Raw genomic sequence first — 18,611 nt, 5'->3', positions numbered from 1 at the left:
ACATCTCTTCAATTAAGCTGCATAACAAGCTCTAGTGGTAGGTTTACATGCTTCTTTAAGAATGGCCACGCATTCTGGTAGTAGATTTAGATTCCCGAATTCTATGATTTCAGGAACCAATTCACAAGGTTTAGTTCCTTTAGGTTTGGATGTCTGATTTCACTATGGTTCTGAGTGAGAAAGTTTGGGTTGAAGTGAAGCTTCTCATATGGAACTACTCAAAGCTTGAGTAGTGTGGTGAAGCACAGTTGATGAGCTCATCTGGGACCTTCCAGAATGAGAATGAGAGACATTTGCCTAAGCTTCCAAACCAGGAACGGAAGAAGAGGGGTAAGTGGAAAAGCGTTGGCAAATATTTCTAACCAGTTCATCCATAGGGCATTGCCCTTGGATAGAGGGTGTGAGAACCTGGAGGCGAAGGTTAGGCATTTTGCATTCCCTGCTGTCGTAAAGAGGTCTATTTGTGGAAACCCCCACTTGTGGAAGTAAGGGAGAAGGACTTGGAGGTGGAGTTCCTACTCGTGGACTTCTTGCAGCATTCTGCTGAGGAAGTAAACAAAGTAATTTTCCATGCCTGGAAGATATTGCACTAACAAATGGATTTTGTGATGCATTGCCCAACGCCAAATGGTTTGAGAGAGGCGTGACAGTTGCAGAGAATATGTTCCCGCCTGCTTTTGTACATAGTACATGACTGTCAAATTGTCCATCCGGACAAAGACAAATTTGCCAATTAGGTGAGTTAGAAACGCTTTCAACGCTAGGTTATAATAGCTTGAATTGATGTGCACATTCTGGTGTTTTGTGTCCTATACATCCTGAACTATGAGATCTTGTCCTGAACTATGAGATCTTGTAAGTGAGCACCCCAACCTGTGAGGGATGGATCTGTTAGCATGACCTGTGGAACAGGGCCGATGAACAGCCGCCCTTTTAACAGGTTTTGTGTGTTCCACCACTGCAGAGAGTGAGGAGTGTGGCTGTCTACCACACTAGATTGTTTAATAATCCCTCTGAGTTCACGGTCGTGCTGAACAGTCCTGTAGAGGGTGCCTGCATCCCCAGAAGATGCATGAAAGTTTATTGTGGTGGTAGTATGAACATTTTGAATCCATGGCTGCATTTGGATAGGCTAGACCTGAGTGTTGAGAATAGCCCCTAGATATGGTTGTAGCTGTGAAGGTTGAATATGGGATTTTTAGTATTGCTAGTGAGTCCCAGCTGATGTAGAAGATTTATGGTACTTTGAGAGTGTTGACGACACAGGAGGTGTGTATTGGGTTTGATAAGTCAGTTGTCTAGATACGAGAAGACATGAAGGTTTTGTCTGCGTAAATGCACTGCAAAGCATTTGGTGAACACTGGGCACAGTGGTGACTCCCAGTGGAAGGACTATGAATTGGGTAAATTTTTTTGCTATCACAAATCTGAGGTATTTGTGATGTGCTGGGTGAATGGGGATGTGAAAGCATGTGTCCTTTCAGTCTAATGCTGAAATGAAGTCACCTTGCTGTAAAAGTGAAAGCACTTGTTGAAGTGTGACCATATGGAAGTGTTTGGATAGTATATAGTGATTTAGAGGCCATAGATCTAAAATGGGCTGTACGGAGCCATCCTTTTTGGGTATTAGGAAGTAGAGGGAATAAACCCCTAACCCTTGATGTTGTAGAGGAACTGGCTGCATTGCTCCTTTGAGTAGTTGTTGATGTTACAGAGAAGGTTTGTGACTCCGAGGTGGAATATTGGGTGGATTGCGTATGAGCTCCAGGCAATAACCATGTTGGATAATGTCCAACACCCACCTGTCTGATGTTATTGACTGCCAGGTGGTAAGAAACTGCTGTAATCGACTCCCACAGGTGAAGGATGATCTGGGGGAATAATAAGTGAGTCACTGTTTGTTGCCACATGGGGTATTAAGAGTTGGTGTACCTTTGCCCTGACGTTTGGTGTTGCTACCCTTGTAGTTGCCTCTGAAATAGCCTCTAGATGAAAAGGATTGAGTTTGTGACCTATAGGAAGATGCAGAGGTATCTGTGGAGGTGGTTTGGAACCCACTCTATGAGATCAGCGACGAAAGGAGCCTCGATTGTTCAGTGTTTGAAGCGCTTCAATATATTTGGCAACTTCGGTATTTCATTTTTTTTTAAGGCCTCATCTACTTGTGGGCAGAAGAGATGCTCCTTATCAAAGGGGATGTTCAATAAAGGTTGCTGGACGTCAGGCTCAATTCCAGATATACACAGCCAGGCATGCCTTTGTAGGAGGACACTTGTATTGGTGCCTCTGGTGGCGGCATCAGCATGGTCCAGTGTACACCTGATAGAGGAGTTGGAAACTAGTGTTCCTTCTAGGACTATTGGAGGAATTCCTCCATCTCATCCCAGTGAGTTCTTCCAACAGTCCCTGCGTATTTGCAATTTGCCAAAGATTGGCCAATTGTGCAGCAAACCCATTTGCCTGATGAATCAATAAGTTTTGATTCCTTATTAGGAAGAGGCGCGCCTGCTGTAGTTTGTGAATTTGACCTTTTATGGGCATTTGATACTAATAGGGCTTCTAGTGGAAGTTGGCCTCTAATAAAAATTGGGTTAGATGGTGTAGCCTTAAATTTTTTATCTACCCTAGTGGTAATGATGCGAGCACGTGCAGGGTCCTTAAAAATATCATCTGCATGGCGCATAATGCCTTTCACCATTAGAAGAGATTGAGAAGTACAATGTGTGGTGCACAATGTCCCAAATAAAAGATCTTCTCCTATGGATTCTTTGTGTAGTGTAACCCCATGGTATGTTGCTGCCTTAGCTATAAGATCCTGCTATGATGAAGTATCGCCAGAAGGCAAGGGTTTGGCAGGATATAGGTCTGCATCTGTATCCTCTGGAGGGTCAATGTCATAATCCTGCCAGGGGTCTGGTGGTGGAGGTGCTCCCTATTTGTCATCACCTCGTGAGGTACAGGAGGAACAGGTGATGGAGGTGGTGGTATACGAGATGGAGAAGATGAAGGAACAGGGTGCAGAGGACTGGAATAGTCATTTTTCTTCTTTTTCATAGGTATTGGGAGATGAATGTTCTGCTGGAATGAGGTCTGTCTATTGGTAGAAGGTGCTGGCACAGTCTGCGATAATGAGGCCAGTCTCTCGGTGTATATGGATCTGTTTCTGTTTTGGATATAGTCTATCCTGTATTCTCTCTAACATTGGCTCTGGGAGCGTAGCAGGAGCAGATTTCTGTTTTGTGCCGAAGGTTTCAGAATCGAACCTCTTTTCACTTTCGGGACGGAAGCAGAGGGAGCCGAAGTGGTGTGATCTCTGCTCGGTGCAGAGCAGGAAGACTTCTTATGTGCTTTCAGTGCCGAGCCCGAGGGCGGGGCAGGTGAAGCAGATTCTCTGTGCCCATCATAGGCAGTGGCAGCTCGGGAGCCTTTTGTTTTGTAGAAACCAACGGTTTTGGTGTGGGATTTGAGTACTCATGGCAGAACATCATGTGACTCCAAATCCATCTCTGAGTCGGAGTCTGAATCTTGAACCGAAACTTCGGCAGCTAAAGCTTCCAGATCTTTCTCTTCTGGTTCGAAATCTTGCTGACCGAAGATATTGGGAGTGTGATCGATGTCAGGTCTCTGCGTTGTGCCACACAGTCCTGCAGGGCCTTTCTGGATTGAAATGAGAGACAGGCCTCACAATGTTCTTTGTGCTAGGGGGATAAGCACAGATTGCAGACCTTGTGAAGGTCGGTCAGCGGGTACGTGGAATGACACAGGGGAGAAGAATCTAACTGGAGTCTGTTTCATCAGCAGAGTATCATTGATGGAGTCGAAGGAGTGTAAGGTAGCCTGGACAGACAGGGCCCAAAGTCTGTAATCGGATAGTTCTGACCCAACGAGTGAGATTTTCCGAATTTAAAAAAACAAGGGATGGAAACATGTCAAAAACAATACTGAGGGTATTCGAAAATGGTCTCGAACCAGAGCGCTGTAATACACGTCCAAACTCAATGGCAGAAAGAAAACGATCCAATGATGGAGTTTATGTTTTATCTTTTGGAAATGTTTATAGCGCACAACTACCCTCGTGTCTCGGCGCTCACTGAGCAGAACGATGGCTATGGCAGATTTTAATGTGGGAAAAACCAGGTTTTTAATTTCTTCCTGAAGCTAAGGAGCGTTGGGGCCGTTTTAATGGAGAGGGGGAGTGTGTTCCAAAGTCTGGCTGTGGAAATCACGAAGCATCTGTCACCCCAGTTGGCCTTTTTAGTTTGTTGGACTTTGAGCAGATGAGCTGAGGAGGAACGAAGCGTTCTTAGATTTTCTAGCGGGCAGAGGGCATCCTTGAGAAACTGTGGGCCTGAGTTGTTGATTGCTTTAAAGGCAATACACAATGCCTTGAATTTTGTACGGCTCCTAACAGGGAGCCAATGAAGCTGTTGGATATACGGGGAGATGGAGGTGAACTTGGGAATGCCCAGTAGGATTCTGGCTGAGGCATTCTGTACTAGCTGAAGCCTATTAAGAACTTTTTCCTGAGCATTAAGAAGGAGGGCGTTACAGTAGTCTGTTTTGGCGAAGACAAGAGTGCTGATTAGGGATTTACCAGCTGAAGTGGGAAGGTAGGGAAAAAGTTTTTTGATTTTCTTCAGAGTGAAGAAGGAAGTGGAGACTACGGAGTTGACATGATGGTGAAAGGTCAGTCTGTCGTCGAATATGACTCCAAGGTTACGAACCTTGGTGACAGGTTCTGGTGGCGGTCCCATCTCAATGGGCCACCAACGAGGGGACCAGGTAGGTTCCAGTTTCCCGAATGTCATAACCTCTGTCTTGTCAGAGTTTAATTTTAGACAGTTTGATGACATCCAGGAACTGATGGCAAGCATTCCCTTTTGAAAGTTTGCTGCGACTGTCGCTCCGTCGTTGTGTACGGATAGGACCAATTGGGTGTCGTCGGCATAGGTCGTGAGAGCAATGCCGTAGGACCTAATCACCCTCGCTAAGTCCGAAACATATATGTTAAACAGGGTCGGACTTAGCGAGGAGCCCTGTGGTACTCCGCAAGGAAGGGAGAAGGTATGGGAGGTGAAAGGGCCCATTTTTACTGCCTGTGAGCGGTTGGCCAGGAAGGAAGCGAGAAGTTCTTTGGCCTTGTTCTGAATGCCTATTGCTGAGACACGGTCGATCAGGGTGGCATGATCGACCGTGTCGAAAGCTGCAGAAAGATCTAGCAGTATTAATACTGCCGCTCCTCCTTTGTCCAATGTCATTCTTATTTCGTCTGCCGCTTTTATTAAAGCAGTTTCGGTTCCGTGTCCCTGCCTGAACCCAAATTGGGTCTCGTCCAATAGATTGTTTTCATCTATGAATTTAGAAAGTTGTATATTCATTGCTTTTTTTAATACTTTTGCTGGGAAGGGAAGACATGCGATGGGTCTGTAACTGGATGGGAGGACGGGATCGAGAGTAGGTTTTTTCAGGAGTGGCTTAATGATGGCCTTTTTCCAAACTGAGGGATATGAGCCGGTAGTGAACATAGCATTGCAAATGTTCGTCAAAGCAGGAGAAATGGCTTCTGGGATGAGGTTGAGAATGGACGGAGGGCAAGGATCTAGGGGAGATCCTGATTTAGTGCTGGAGATTAAACGGAGGACTTGTTCCTCAGTGACTGTTTTGAAGGCAGAGAAGGAAGGAGCGTTGATAGGTGATGGTTGATTGGTTATGGTAGTTGAAGGAGATTTGTGGAGGAAGGCTGAGAAGATGGAAGTGACTTTGTCCTTAAAGAAATTTGCAAGGGAGTTGCAGAGGGATTGAGATGTGTCAGAACGGGGGGCAGAGGGGTTTGAGAGTTGATTGACCACTTGAAACAGTTTTCTTGCGGAGTTTTTAGCCTGATTAATTTGGGAGGTGTAATAGATAGTTTTTTCAGACGTGATGAGGTCTTTATATTTGGAGGGCGCTTTTGTATGAGATTTTGTCAGTGGGGTTGTAGTAACGGCGCCAGTGTCTTTCCAAATTTCTGCAGTGTTGTCTCTGAAGACGTAGGGATTCCGAGAACCATGGGGCAGAAGGAGACTTTCTATTACGTTGGGAAGTTTTTAAGGGTGCTAGTTTAGAACAAGCCATGTCCAAGCTGTTGAGGTAATTACTGGAGGCTAGTGACGGATTTGGTTCCGTAGTGATGATGCTCTCGGTCAGCATAGAGGCAAGATGAGAAGTATCGATGTTTTTCCAGTCTCTTGAGGAGATAGGAGAGGATGATCCGATTAGAGATGTTGGGGATTTGATTTTTATGGAGAAGCAGACTGCTGAGTGGTCAGTCCAGATAAGAGGGATCACATCTGAAATTAGAATGTAAGGGTTGTTGGTGAATATCCCATCTAGGATGTGGCCTGCCTTGTGTGTGGGCTGAGAGACAATTTGCTGAAATCCGGCTGCTGATAGATCAATAATTAGAGCAATAGTATCATTGTCGCATGGGGATTCTAGGTGGAAATTGAAGTCTCCTAATATGGTGTATTGTGGAGCTCCAGCTGTAACTTCGATTAAGTTGTTAAGGTTGTTAAGGAATTTAGATCTGGACCCAGGCGGGCGGTAGAGCAGCGTGCCTACGAATGACTGGTTGCCAGAAAGGCTGATGGAAAAGAAAAAGGCTTCACAGTCCTTGTATTTAAGATCGGTGATTTTGACTTTGAAACGGTTCCTATAGATGATGGCTATACCGCCACCCTTTCTTTTAATTCTGTCTAGTCTGTGCACGCAATAATCTTCGGGGAGGGCTGCCTTGAAATCCGGGCCGGACGAGTCGTCACCCCAAGTCTCAGTGATAAACAAGAAGTCGAGATTATGCAACACAATGAACTCTAAGATTTCAGTTTTATGTTTTGGGAGGGAGCGTACATTGATGAGTGCTGCTAAGACCTGTAGGGGGGTGTTAGCGGGGGGGGGTATGGGTGATGCATGTAGGGCATTTGTGAGGACCTACCATGGGGTCCGTGTATAACAAATGTGGTACAGAATGTGAAAGGTTCGCCGGAGGGTTACGTTTTTGGAGTTGAGAGGAAGTGTATTTGATCAAGGTAGTGGCTGAAAAGGTCCGTGGTGAAAAAGGGCCAGAGGGGGGTGGCCCTGGGCCCGGTCTCGGCGCGGATGAGCGCAGACGAGCTTGCCTTAGGCGCGCCTTCGGCGCGCAAACGGCGCTCCCGCTGCGCTCGTCCGCTGTGCTTCCGGTAGGTGCACATGCTTTATGGGGGAGGGTATTGGAAGGGGGCGTGGCCAGCAATAGTGGGCGTGTCCTGGGGAGTTCCAGGAAATGGCGGCAAGAACGAAACACTAACACGCAGCGGCGATAAATCCACTGTGCGGGGATGCCTGTGACTGAAGAATATTAAGTGCCCAGGGGATCGGTGAGTTAAAAAACACAATTTTCACAAATACAATTAAAATCAGAGAGCTGTCGATACTCCCGGCTTCCGCCTCAGGAGGTTGCAGTCAGTGTGCAGCGCTTGGATTCAGCGCGCGTTATGTAGCCTTGGTGATGGGGGCGTGGCCAGCAATAGTGGGCGTGTCCTGGGGTGTTCCAGGAAATGGCGGCAAGAACGAAACACTAACCCGCGGCAGCGATAAATCCGCTGTGCGGGGATGCCTGTGACTGAAGAATATTAAGTGCCCAGGGGATCGGTGAGTTAAAAAACACAATTTTCACAAATACAATTAAAATCAGAGAGCTGTCGATACTCCCGGCTTCCGCCTCAGGAGGTTGCAGTCAGTGTGCAGCGCTTGGATTCAGCGCGCGTTATGTAGCCTTGGTGATGGGGGCGTGGCCAGCAATAGTGGGCGTGTCCTTGGGAGTTCCAGGAAATGGCGGCAAGAACGAAACACTAACCCGCGGCAGCGATAAATCCGCTGTGCGGGGATGCCTGTGACTGAAGAATATTAAGTGCCCAGGGGATCGGTGAGTTAAAAAACACAATTTTCACAAATACAATTAAAATCAGAGAGCTGTCGATACTCCCGGCTTCCGCCTCAGGAGGTTGCAGTCAGTGTGCAGCGCTTGGATTCAGCGCGCGTTATGTAGCCTTGGTGATGGGGGCGTGGCCAGCAATAGTGGGCGTGTCCTGGGGTGTTCCAGGAAATGGCGGCAAGAACGAAACACTAACCCGCGGCAGCGATAAATCCGCTGTGCGGGGATGCCTGTGACTGAAGAATATTAAGTGCCCAGGGGATCGGTGAGTTAAAAAACACAATTTTCACAAATACAATTAAAATCAGAGAGCTGTCGATACTCCCGGCTTCCGCCTCAGGAGGTTGCAGTCAGTGTGCAGCGCTTGGATTCAGCGCGCGTTATGTAGCCTTGGTGATGGGGGCGTGGCCAGCAATAGTGGGCGTGTCCTGGGGAGTTCCAGGAAATGGCGGCAAGAACGAAACACTAACCCGCGGCAGCGATAAATCCGCTGTGCGGGGATGCCTGTGACTGAAGAATATTAAGTGCCCAGGGGATCGGTGAGTTAAAAAACACAATTTTCACAAATACAATTAAAATCAGAGAGCTGTCGATACTCCCGGCTTCCGCCTCAGGAGGTTGCAGTCAGTGTGCAGCGCTTGGATTCAGCGCGCGTTATGTAGCCTTGGTGATGGGGGCGTGGCCAGCAATAGTGGGCGTGTCCTGGGGAGTTCCAGGAAATGGCGGCAAGAACGAAACACTAACCCGCGGCAGCGATAAATCCGCTGTGCGGGGATGCCTGTGACTGAAGAATATTACGTGCCCAGGGGATCGGTGAGTTAAAAAACACAATTTTCACAAATACAATTAAAAGTATTCCCGGAGGAGATTCCCATGCACAGTATTACCAAGGAGAGGAGTCAGCTTACCACATGACTCGAGGAGAAAAACAACTTGCCCACATCTGGACCCAACACTACATGGCAGGTGTATGCAAAGCATATGTATCTACAGCCACACATGCCTCAAATGTACATTCTTTTCTTTAAACACTGTGGAGTATTATGTATTGTAATCAATGTTATATTTTTCTGGGCTATATCTTGTTTGATTCGTAAGTTAAACATTCAGGCTAACTCAATCATATGAATAAAAACTACAATAGTAAAGTAGGGAAAGGCTGCTGCAAAGCTTTTTTTCTGGTACATTTGAGGGCAGCAGCCAACATATTAGTAGGCTAATAAATAAAACTTAAGTGCAGTACCTTGTTTGAGATTAAATGTTTGATTTGTTGAGTTTACAATGACATCTGTAGTTTCTTTTGTAATGTCACCAGATTTTACTTGTAATTTTACCGTCCCAATCAGCATTTCGTACACTCCCAGAGTAGGGACCGTGACCAAACCAATGGATGCTGTGAAGAAAATACAATGACCAGAAGTTATTAGGATCACTGTTACCTAAGACAGGACTGTAACAACTTGCATCATCCAAATGAACACATTTATTATGGCATCAATGAGGTCACTGGTGATGTGACAGACCTAGAAGGAAAATGCTACTTACCAGTATGCATCTGTTCTTTGCATAAAGGGCTGCTGACATTCATAGCTTAGCATAGATGGCCGCCTAGTGTTGGGTCCAGATGGTTGCACCTTGTTGTCCTGGAAGAGTCTTTTAAGTTTCACGAGATATGTGACTCCTTCCCTGGACTACAGTGTGCATGGGCATTCTCTCCATCATCAGATTGTTTTTCGCCATTGTGGCAAAGAAGAAGTATAGAAAAGTAAGAATGACCATGTAAGTGTATGTAGAAAGATTACTGCAGCTGTGACAGGAGGAGGGTGGACGATATGAACGTCAGCAGCCATACATGCCAAGAACAGAAGCATACTGGTAAGTAGCATTTTCCGTTTGAGGCATGTGGGCTGCTGAATTCATATCTTAGCATAGACTGTATAGCAGTATCTGCTCTAGCGGAGGTCACCTGCCCCAGCTGCAACAGTGTGAAAAAAAGTTTTAAGGACAGCCTGGCCTACAGCAGCTTGCTGCTTTGTTTGCACATCGACACAGTAGTGTTTAGTGAAAGTGTGTATGTAGACCATGTAGCTGCCCTGCATATGTCTTCTAGGGGAATATTTCCTAGGAAAGCCATGGATGCCCCATTTTACGCGTAGAGTGGGCTTTTTGGGGAACTGTTAAAGTGAGCTTAGCTTTCTGATAGCATATTTGAATGCATTTAACTATCCATCTGGCTATTCCTGATTTTGAAATGGGATTACCTTTATGTTGTGGAGAAAAAGCAACAAACAGTTGCTTTGTTTTCCTGAATGATTTAGTCCTGTCAACATAATATAGCAGAGCTCTTGTTACATCTAGTGTGTGTAGGGTTCTTTCAGCCACTGACTGCGGGTTTTGGAAGGAAACTGGCAATTCTATTGACTGATTGATATGGAAAGTGGATATGACCTTTGGCATGAACTTAGGGTTGGTACGAAGTACTACCTTATTGCTATGTATCTGCATGAAAGGTTCTTGAATGGTTAGTGCCTGTAGCTCGCTCACTCGCCTGAGGGAGGTAATGGCAATCAAGAATGCCACCTTCCATGTTAATAATTGTAATTCACATGAATGTAGTGGTTCGAAGGGAGGTCCCATAAGTCTGGTAAGTACTATGTTTAAGTTCCAGACTGGTGAAGGTGGATGCTTTGGAGGGATTATCCTTTTAAGTCCTTCCATAAAAGCTTTGATCGGTGGTAATCTGAACAGGGACATGTGTCTGTTTTGGAGATATGCTGCTATAGCAGCAAGATGTAGCCTTATGAACAGTATCCTAGATTGCATCTTAGAAGATGTAACAGGTAACAGATAATGTTTTGGATGGAAGCATCCAATGGATTGATTTGGTTATTATTGCAATAAATTACAAATCTTTTCCATTTAGCTGCATAGCATGCTCTAGTAGTTGGGCGCCTTGCCTCCTTGATAATGTTCTTGCAATCAGGAGGCAAGTTAAGGTATCCGAACTCTAAGACTTCAGGAGCCAGATCGCTAGGTTCATCTGATTGGGATCTGGGTGCCTGATTTCTCCATGGTTCTGAGTTAAAAGATGTGGCGAGAGGCGCAGTCTTTGATGGGGAACTACTGAAAGTTTTAGGAACGTTGTGTACCATGGCTGTCTTGCCCATGTGGGGGCAACCAGGATCATTGTGAGTGACTGTTGGCGTAGTTTGCGTGCCACCAGCGGAATCAGTGGGGCTGGTGGAAAAGCCTACGCAAATCTACCTGACCAGTTCATCCATATCGCATTGCCTTGTGACAACGGGTGTGGGAACCTGGCGGCAAAGTACTGGCATTTTGAGTTTTCTTTTGTGGCAAACAGATCTATCTCTGGATGCCCCCATTCTTGGAAGAATGGTTGGAGAACTTGAGGGTGAATCTCCCATTCGTGTAGCTGTTGGCTGTGTCTGCTTAACAGATCTGCTATTTGATTGTCTTTCCCTGGCAGGAGTTCCGCGAGGAGGAAAATGTTTTTGGGAATTGCCCATTTCCATATGCTCTGTGCTAGGTGAGACAGCTGTGGAGAGTCTGTCCTTCCTTGTTTCTGGATGTAGTACATGGCTGTCATGTTGTCCGTCCGGATTAACACAGCCTTGTTGTACAAGTATTTCTGGAATGCTTTCAGTGCTAGAAATACTGCTAGCAACTCTAAGTGGTTGATATGCAGTCTCTTGTGTTTGATTGTCCAGAGCCCTTGGACTGTGTATTGAAGTAGGTAGGCTCCCCAACATGTCAGTGATGCGTCCGCTGTCAATACTACTTGTGGAACTGGCTCTTGGAACAGTCGCCCCTTGGAAAGGTTTTGTGGATTCCACCACTGCAGAGAGTTGTAAGTGCGACTGTCTACCAACAATAGGTCTTTTAGTTGTCCTTGAGCCTGGTTCCACTGCTGTGCTAGGCATTATTACAGTGGACGCATTTGAAGTCGGGCATGAGGGACAATGAATATGCAGGAGGCCATCATGCCTATGAGATGCATGAATACTCCAGCTGTCAGAGTGCTGTGGCTGAAACTTTTGAATGAGAGTTTGTATGTTGGCTATCCTGGCTGGATTTGGATATGCCTTTGCCACTGATGTATTTATTGTAGCTCCCAGATATTGTTGTATGTGGGAGGGCTGTAGATGTGACTTTTGGTAATTTATGGAAAAACCCAGACTGTGCAACAGCTGGATTGTCTGAGACGTGTGGCTTGCACATTGTGCATATGATTTGGCCTTTATGAGCCAATCCTCTAGATATGGAAACACGTGGATGTGTTGCCTTCTGAGGTGTGCTGCTACTACTGTTAGGCATTTTGTGAACACCCTTGGTGCTGTAGTTACTCCGAAGGGGAGCACTTTGAATTGGTAATGTTGACCTTCTATTGTTAACTGGAGATATTTCCTGTGAGCCGGATGTATAGGTATGTGAACATATGCATCTTTGAGGTCTAATATAGCAAGGAAGTCGCCTTGCTGTAGTAACGGGAGGACTTGTAGAGTAATCATATGGAAATGCTCTGAGAGTACGTATTGGTTCAGAGGTCTGAGGCCTATTATGGGTCTGAGAGATCTATCTTTTTTGGGAATTAGGAAGTATAGAGAATATACTCCTGTTCCTTGGTGGTGAAAGGGGTCTGGCTCTATGGCTCCCTTTTGTAGCATGGATGTGACCTCTTGTTGTAACAGCGTGATGTGTTCTTTGGACATAGGACGGTGTTTGGGTGGTATGTTGGGTGGAGTAGAAGTGAGTTCCAGGCAATAACCATACTGGATAATTTGTCTCACCCACCTGTCTGTGGTAATGTTGTTCCAGACTGGTAGGAATTGTTGTAGTGTGCCTCCGACCGGTGTTAAGTGGTCTGGAGGGAGTGTGAGCAAGTCACTGGTTGGTGGCGGCAGAGGCTCTGGTGTTGTTGCCGCCACGTCCTCTGCCCTTGTTATTATTGCCTCTATAACCCCCTCTGTTTGAGCCTTTATTAAAGGTACTCTGGGTGTTACTTTTGAATGTTGAAGAAGTATGTGATGTGTTGCCTCTCCCTGAGCCTCTGAAGGAGGAGCGACGAAAGGAACTTCTGGGTTGTTGAAACTGAAGTGCGCCCATAGACTTAGCAGTTTCAGTATCTTTTTTCATTTCTTCCAAGATGGTATCTACTGCAGGGCCAAACAGGAAATCTTGGTTAACTGGTTGGTTGAGGATGGTGGATTGCACTTCGTTTTTAAAGAAAGATATGCGTAGCCATGCGTGTTGGCGTAGTAATATGCTAGTATTAATGGACCTGGCTGCTGTGTCAGCTGCGTCTAGTGCACATTTAATAGAAGCATTAGTTATAAATTTGCCTTCCTGTATCAGGTCGTTAGCTTTAGCTTTAAAAGGTTCTGGAAGGTGTTGTAGTAAACCTTCAAGTTGGTCATAATGTGCTCTATCATAACATGCTAATAGAGCTTGTGTGTTTGCAATCCTCCAGGAATTTGCTGCCTGTGAAGCTACTCTTTTGCCTGAGGCTTCTAATATCTGTGACTCCTTGTCAGGAGGTGGAGCATCTCCTGTTGTTTGTGAATTATCTCTATTTCGAGCGTTTGCCACAACTAGTGAATCTAATGGCAACTGTGACTTAATATAAGAAGGGTCTGTAGGGGCTGATTTATACTTTTTCAATTCTGGGCTTGAATACGTGCTCTGGCTGGGCCTTTGAATATGCCAGGAGCGTGTTTTAGTACCCCTTTCAACATAGGAAGTGTCCGTACACTTTTTTCAGAAGTAGGAAAAGTGTCAAATAGAAAATCCTCCTCTATTGGGTCATTGTGCATGTCTACACCATGGTATTTGGCTGCCCTATCTAGTAATTGGTTAAAGACAATATTGTCGTCAGTAGGTGACGGCTTTGTAGGGTATGGGGAAGTGTCAGGGATGGGTTGTATATCATAAGGATCATTCTGGTCATCCCATGTGTCATCCTGTACATCGGGATCCTCAGGTCCTCCAAAATTATCCTGAGGATCTTCTCCCATGTTGTCTGCCTCATCATAGTTTGAATGTGTAGGAGAGTAAGGCACAAAAGGCATGTTAGGGAGGAAAGGAGGAGGAGTAAAAGGCCTTGAAGGAGATGTCCCAAAGTCTTTTTTCTTTGGAGGAACAGGGGACGGAGTATCAGTGTCCAATGGTCTCTTTTTCCTGTGGTAAACTGTAACGTGTCCTGTTTCAGGGTCTATATACAGTTTAGGTTGTTCCTCGCTCACTGGATCAGGATGGAAAAGTTCTTCCTCAACTGTCCGTGGTTTCGGAGCCGATGGTTTTGGCTTAGTCACTTGTTTGTGGTGAGTCTTTGGCTCGAGGGCCTTTGGCTGTGGAGCTTTTGCGGCTCGACTGCTGTTTTCAGGTCGGCGATCTTTTTTGGTTTGACGACTTTTGTCTTTTCGAAGTGTTTAGCCGGTTGTATTGCCTTTTTTGATTCGGCGACCTTCTTTGGTTCGACAATCTTTTTTGGTTCGGCGACCTTCTTTGGCTCGACAACCTTTTTCGGATCGACCAGATTCTTCGGTTCGATAACTTTCAATGGTTGAGCGTGTCTTTTGTGCTCAACAAGCTTTTTCGGCTCGATTTGCTTTGTCGAGTCGACAGCTTTGTTTGGGTCGACAGGCTTTTTAGTTTGATCATGTTTTTGTGGATCGACACTTTTTTGGGGCTCGACGGCCTTTTTCGGGTTGGCTCTTGTTTTCGGATCGACGACCCTCTTTGGTTCGAGGCCCTTTTTAGGCTCGATGGCTTTCGGCTCGACAACCGTCTTCGGTTCGATGACCTTTTTGGGAAGAGTGTTGCTCGCTCCCGGGGTATCAGAAGGCTTGGGTTTGTGCTTCGGAGGCGAGCCGGAAGGCGGGGTCTCTGAAGGAGTTTGTCGATCTCGGATAAGGCCTTTAGGCGATGCTTCGACCGGAGCCTTGTGTTTGGGTGTAAGCGGGGTTGGGGGCTCGGTACTCATTTTTTGCCCCGGTGTGATCTGGTCATCGGAGTCCGACTGGTCCTCTACGGTGACGATTTCGAGGTCTGAGTCCGCCGCTACTGGGAGGTCGTGTTCGTCATCGAAAATGTTCTCCGTTTCTGGTGCCTGCCGTTGCATCTCTTGCCGAGCGGCCTGTCGGTTCCGGATAGTTTTCTTTGATCGGAACTGAGCACACGCCGGACAATTATCTTCGTTGTGCTCGGGAGATAAGCACTTGTTGCATACTGTGTGTTTGTCAGTATGTGGGAATTTGGAGTGACATTGTGGGCACCTTTTAAACGGGCTCCTTTCCATCGACAGCAGGCCCACGTGGCGTCGAAAAGGCCCAGCGGCCCGCGTCGACGACCGGATCGAGATGGAAAGTTTGATTGAGTCAAGGGGTACCGAACGAGAACAATACCGTCGAGGTAGAAGGCCTTTTTACCGTAGAAAGTTGCAAAGTTTCGGTTCCGAAGTTGGAGTATAGGAATAGCATCCGAACCCAATGGGGGAAAAAAAACAATCTGATGATGGAGAGAATGCCCATGCGCACTGTAGTCCAGGGGAGGAGTCACCTATCTTGTGATACTTCGAAGACTCTTCCAGGCAACAAGGTGCAAACATCCGGACCCAACACTAGGCGGGGATCTATGCTAAAATATGAATTCAGCAGCCCACATGCCTCAAACATATCAATTATGGTATATGCAATGCCCTCAAATCAACTAAGAGGCCAGGAGCACTGCATGGAAGAAGATATTGTTAAGTATCTCACAGATGTCTGGAACATAATCATATGACACAATCAATACCATCACAAATGACATCAATGATATCTTCACAAATCTCAAATGGCATCAAATGATTGAGTGGTACATGGGTCAACAGCAAGACCTGGTTTTATGTTTCCAGCCTACCTACATAGCCAAAGGATGAGCAGGTGAATGGAAAGAGAAGGGTTATTTAACTCTGGATCATTTAAAGATCAGGCTCAGCACAAAGAACATACTATGCACAGCCTTTGGTGCCCTTTGGGTTGCACCTACAGACCACTGGCTTCTACAGTTCATGCACGCTTAGATCAAGGAAAGAGTTGCCGACTGGTGGGTAAGTGATAAAGTCCGCTGGGCACAGCCGAATCATGTGTAATTGAGACTCTTGGAGTATGGGGCTTGACTACAGGGTATGCCTGAAGACTGGGGGCTCCAAATAGTGCACATTAAGCACTGAAGCCTGCAATGTACTGAATTCCTTAGCAGTTGGAGTACTGAGTGCAGGGCTTATGATAAAATGCTGCCCTCAAAACCTTCCAGGCATAGATTTCATTGTCCACTAAGCGCTTGGGGTAGAGGCACAGAGTAAAACAACTTGGATGGACAGTTAAAGTTTCATTTACATGAATAAATTAAGCTTCAGAGTCTCAATTCCCCTCCCCCACCCACCGCACCCCCCCCCTACAGCACAGTCCCAAGTCATGACCCTGAACCCAAAGCGCACTAGGCACAGCAAAATTGCGCCCAGCACCTTTATGAGTGTAGGTTTTGGTGGAGGCGTAACTTGGCAGCTCAAGATGGCGGGCTGAAGCTAGTGGAGCTCTACAGTGAGGAACAGTGGAATCCAGATGTTTCCTGTTTTTTTACTGCAATCTCCTGGTCAGTGGAAGAGGCAAGCAATGACAGCAGACTCAGGATCTGTCTGTAGCCAAGAAAAAGCATGAGGCACCAAAAACAACATCCATGCAACCCTGGCCGCTACTACCGGACGGGTGACTGTGGGTTCGAGGCCAGCGATGAGTGACTCCAGCATCCACCTGGGCATTTATTTATTTATTTAATTTATTTATTTATTAAGCTTATAGAGCGCGACAGCTACCCAAAAGGGTTTCCCAGCGCTGAAAAGACAAGGGGCCGCAAGACATAGAACAATGATGAGTTACTGATTGAATAGCCAGATTTTAACAGCTTTGCGAAAACGGACGTAGCAGTTCTCAGAACGGATGTCAATGGGAAGAGAGTTCCAGAGTTTGGGGCCTAAAAAAGAAAAAGATCTGCCGCCCATTCTAGCCAGTCTATATTTGGGCACGCAGAAAAGGCCTTGTGAAGATGAACGAAGAGAGCGAGCAGGAGAATAGACTTTTACAAGAGATTGCAGGTAGCTGGGGGCATTCCCAGTCTTTATTCTGTGCATATAGCTAAGGGCCTTAAATTTAACTCGACTTTCTACTCTAAGCCAGTTAGGTTCTCGAAGGCGCCCTGTGATGTGATCAGTTTTATTGCAGCCGCAGAGCAGGCGAGCCGCAGCGTTTTGAACCAATTGGAGGCACCTCGTAACTGCCTTGGTAGCTCTCAGGTAGAGTATGTTTCCATAATCCAACCGAGAAGTCACCAAAGCATTAATTACGGACCTCTGGGTGTCCTTTGGCAACATCCAGAAGATTTCTCAGCCAACGCAGAATAGTGAAGCAGATGGCTGCCACTTTGTTTACCTGTCCTTGCATTGTAAGACCATTGTCTATAATCACTCCCAAGTTGCGCACGTGCTCAGATGGAGATGGGAGGGGACCCAATTCAGATGGCCAATGCTTGGAACTCCAAAGCTCTTGTTTTTGCCCAAGAACCAAGACCTCAGTCTTCCCTCCATTCAACTTAAGCAGGTTGAGGTTCATCCAATTTGAAATTTCCTTGAGACCAGACTGAAGGAGGATGGAGGAGGCTTGGTCAGATTGTGAAAGAGAAAAGACAATTTGCGAGTCGTCAGGATAAGTAAACAGGGTGAGCCCAGCACGGTCCGCAATAAACGCCAGAGGAGTGACATATAAATTAAAAAGGAGAAGGCTGAGAATCGAGCCCGGGGGCACTCCGTAGGGTGAAGGATACATTTTAGAGGTAGACGAATGAGAGAAAATCTGGACAGTCCGATCCGTCAGAAAAGATGTTAGCCATTCAAGAGCTTTGCCACCAATGCCCATAGCGGCCAGGGATCTGAGGAGTATGCTGTGAGAAATAGTGTCGAAAGCCCCACTCAGATCGAGTAAAATCAGTACGGCTGTGTATCCTCTATCTATCAGATGCCTAAGGTTCTCCGTGACGCCCAGGAGCGTAGTTTCAGTGGATAAACCAGGGCGAAAACCAGACTGGGAAAAATGCAGAAGATTGAGGAGCAGCCCTGACATGGATGCCACCAGGGTAAACTGAACTTACACTGCCTGCGCCCGATGCGAGCGGGTGGGTGGGCCCTAAACTGGAATCTGCCTGGCCTGTGGCGTAGCAGCTGACCGGTACCAGGGGCCCAAGAGTCTAATAGGGCTCAGTGGAACTGCTGGAGACCAGGAACCCAATAGACCTACCACTACAAGGCGGCACATGCTCTTGCGGGGGCAGCAAAAGCAACAGGCTCAAGCTCTTGTTGACGTCTAAGTGAGAGCGAGGCCCTGTGTGGCGGGTGATCAGCCCTGGCGTGCCAAGGAAAACACTTGTTCCCAAAACCTCTCGCTGGTTGGGGGTGTGCTACCAGAGCCCGGGGGAGACCACGCTGAGAGAGAGGACCCCCACTGACACAGGACCAAAGGGTCACAGCATAGGTAAGTCACTAGAGGGCCCACCTTCGAGGAACTGCAAACACCAATGGATTGCCAGTAGAGGTGTAGAACTGGATCTGATG

The 18,611-nt window shown here is 46.6% G+C and overlaps 1 protein-coding gene across 1 annotated transcript in view; it reads right to left on the bottom strand.

Moving 5' to 3' along the window:
* The window catches only part of LOC144823688 (protein mono-ADP-ribosyltransferase PARP14-like), a 924,605-nt gene that overhangs the window by 422,909 nt on the left and 483,085 nt on the right, over nt 1-18,611 (bottom strand). Inside the window, exon 11 of the mRNA XM_078682423.1 lies at nt 9,195-9,344. Within this exon, the coding sequence (XP_078538549.1) occupies nt 9,195-9,344 (150 nt within the window). The remainder of the gene's footprint in view (nt 1-9,194; nt 9,345-18,611) is intronic.

Source organism: Lissotriton helveticus, chromosome 3_1 (assembly GCF_964261635.1).
Source record: "Lissotriton helveticus chromosome 3_1, aLisHel1.1, whole genome shotgun sequence".
NCBI lineage: Eukaryota > Metazoa > Chordata > Amphibia > Caudata > Salamandridae > Lissotriton > Lissotriton helveticus.
The sequence above is the reverse complement of the archived record's forward strand: the minus strand, read 5'-3'. Positions and strand labels throughout refer to the sequence as shown.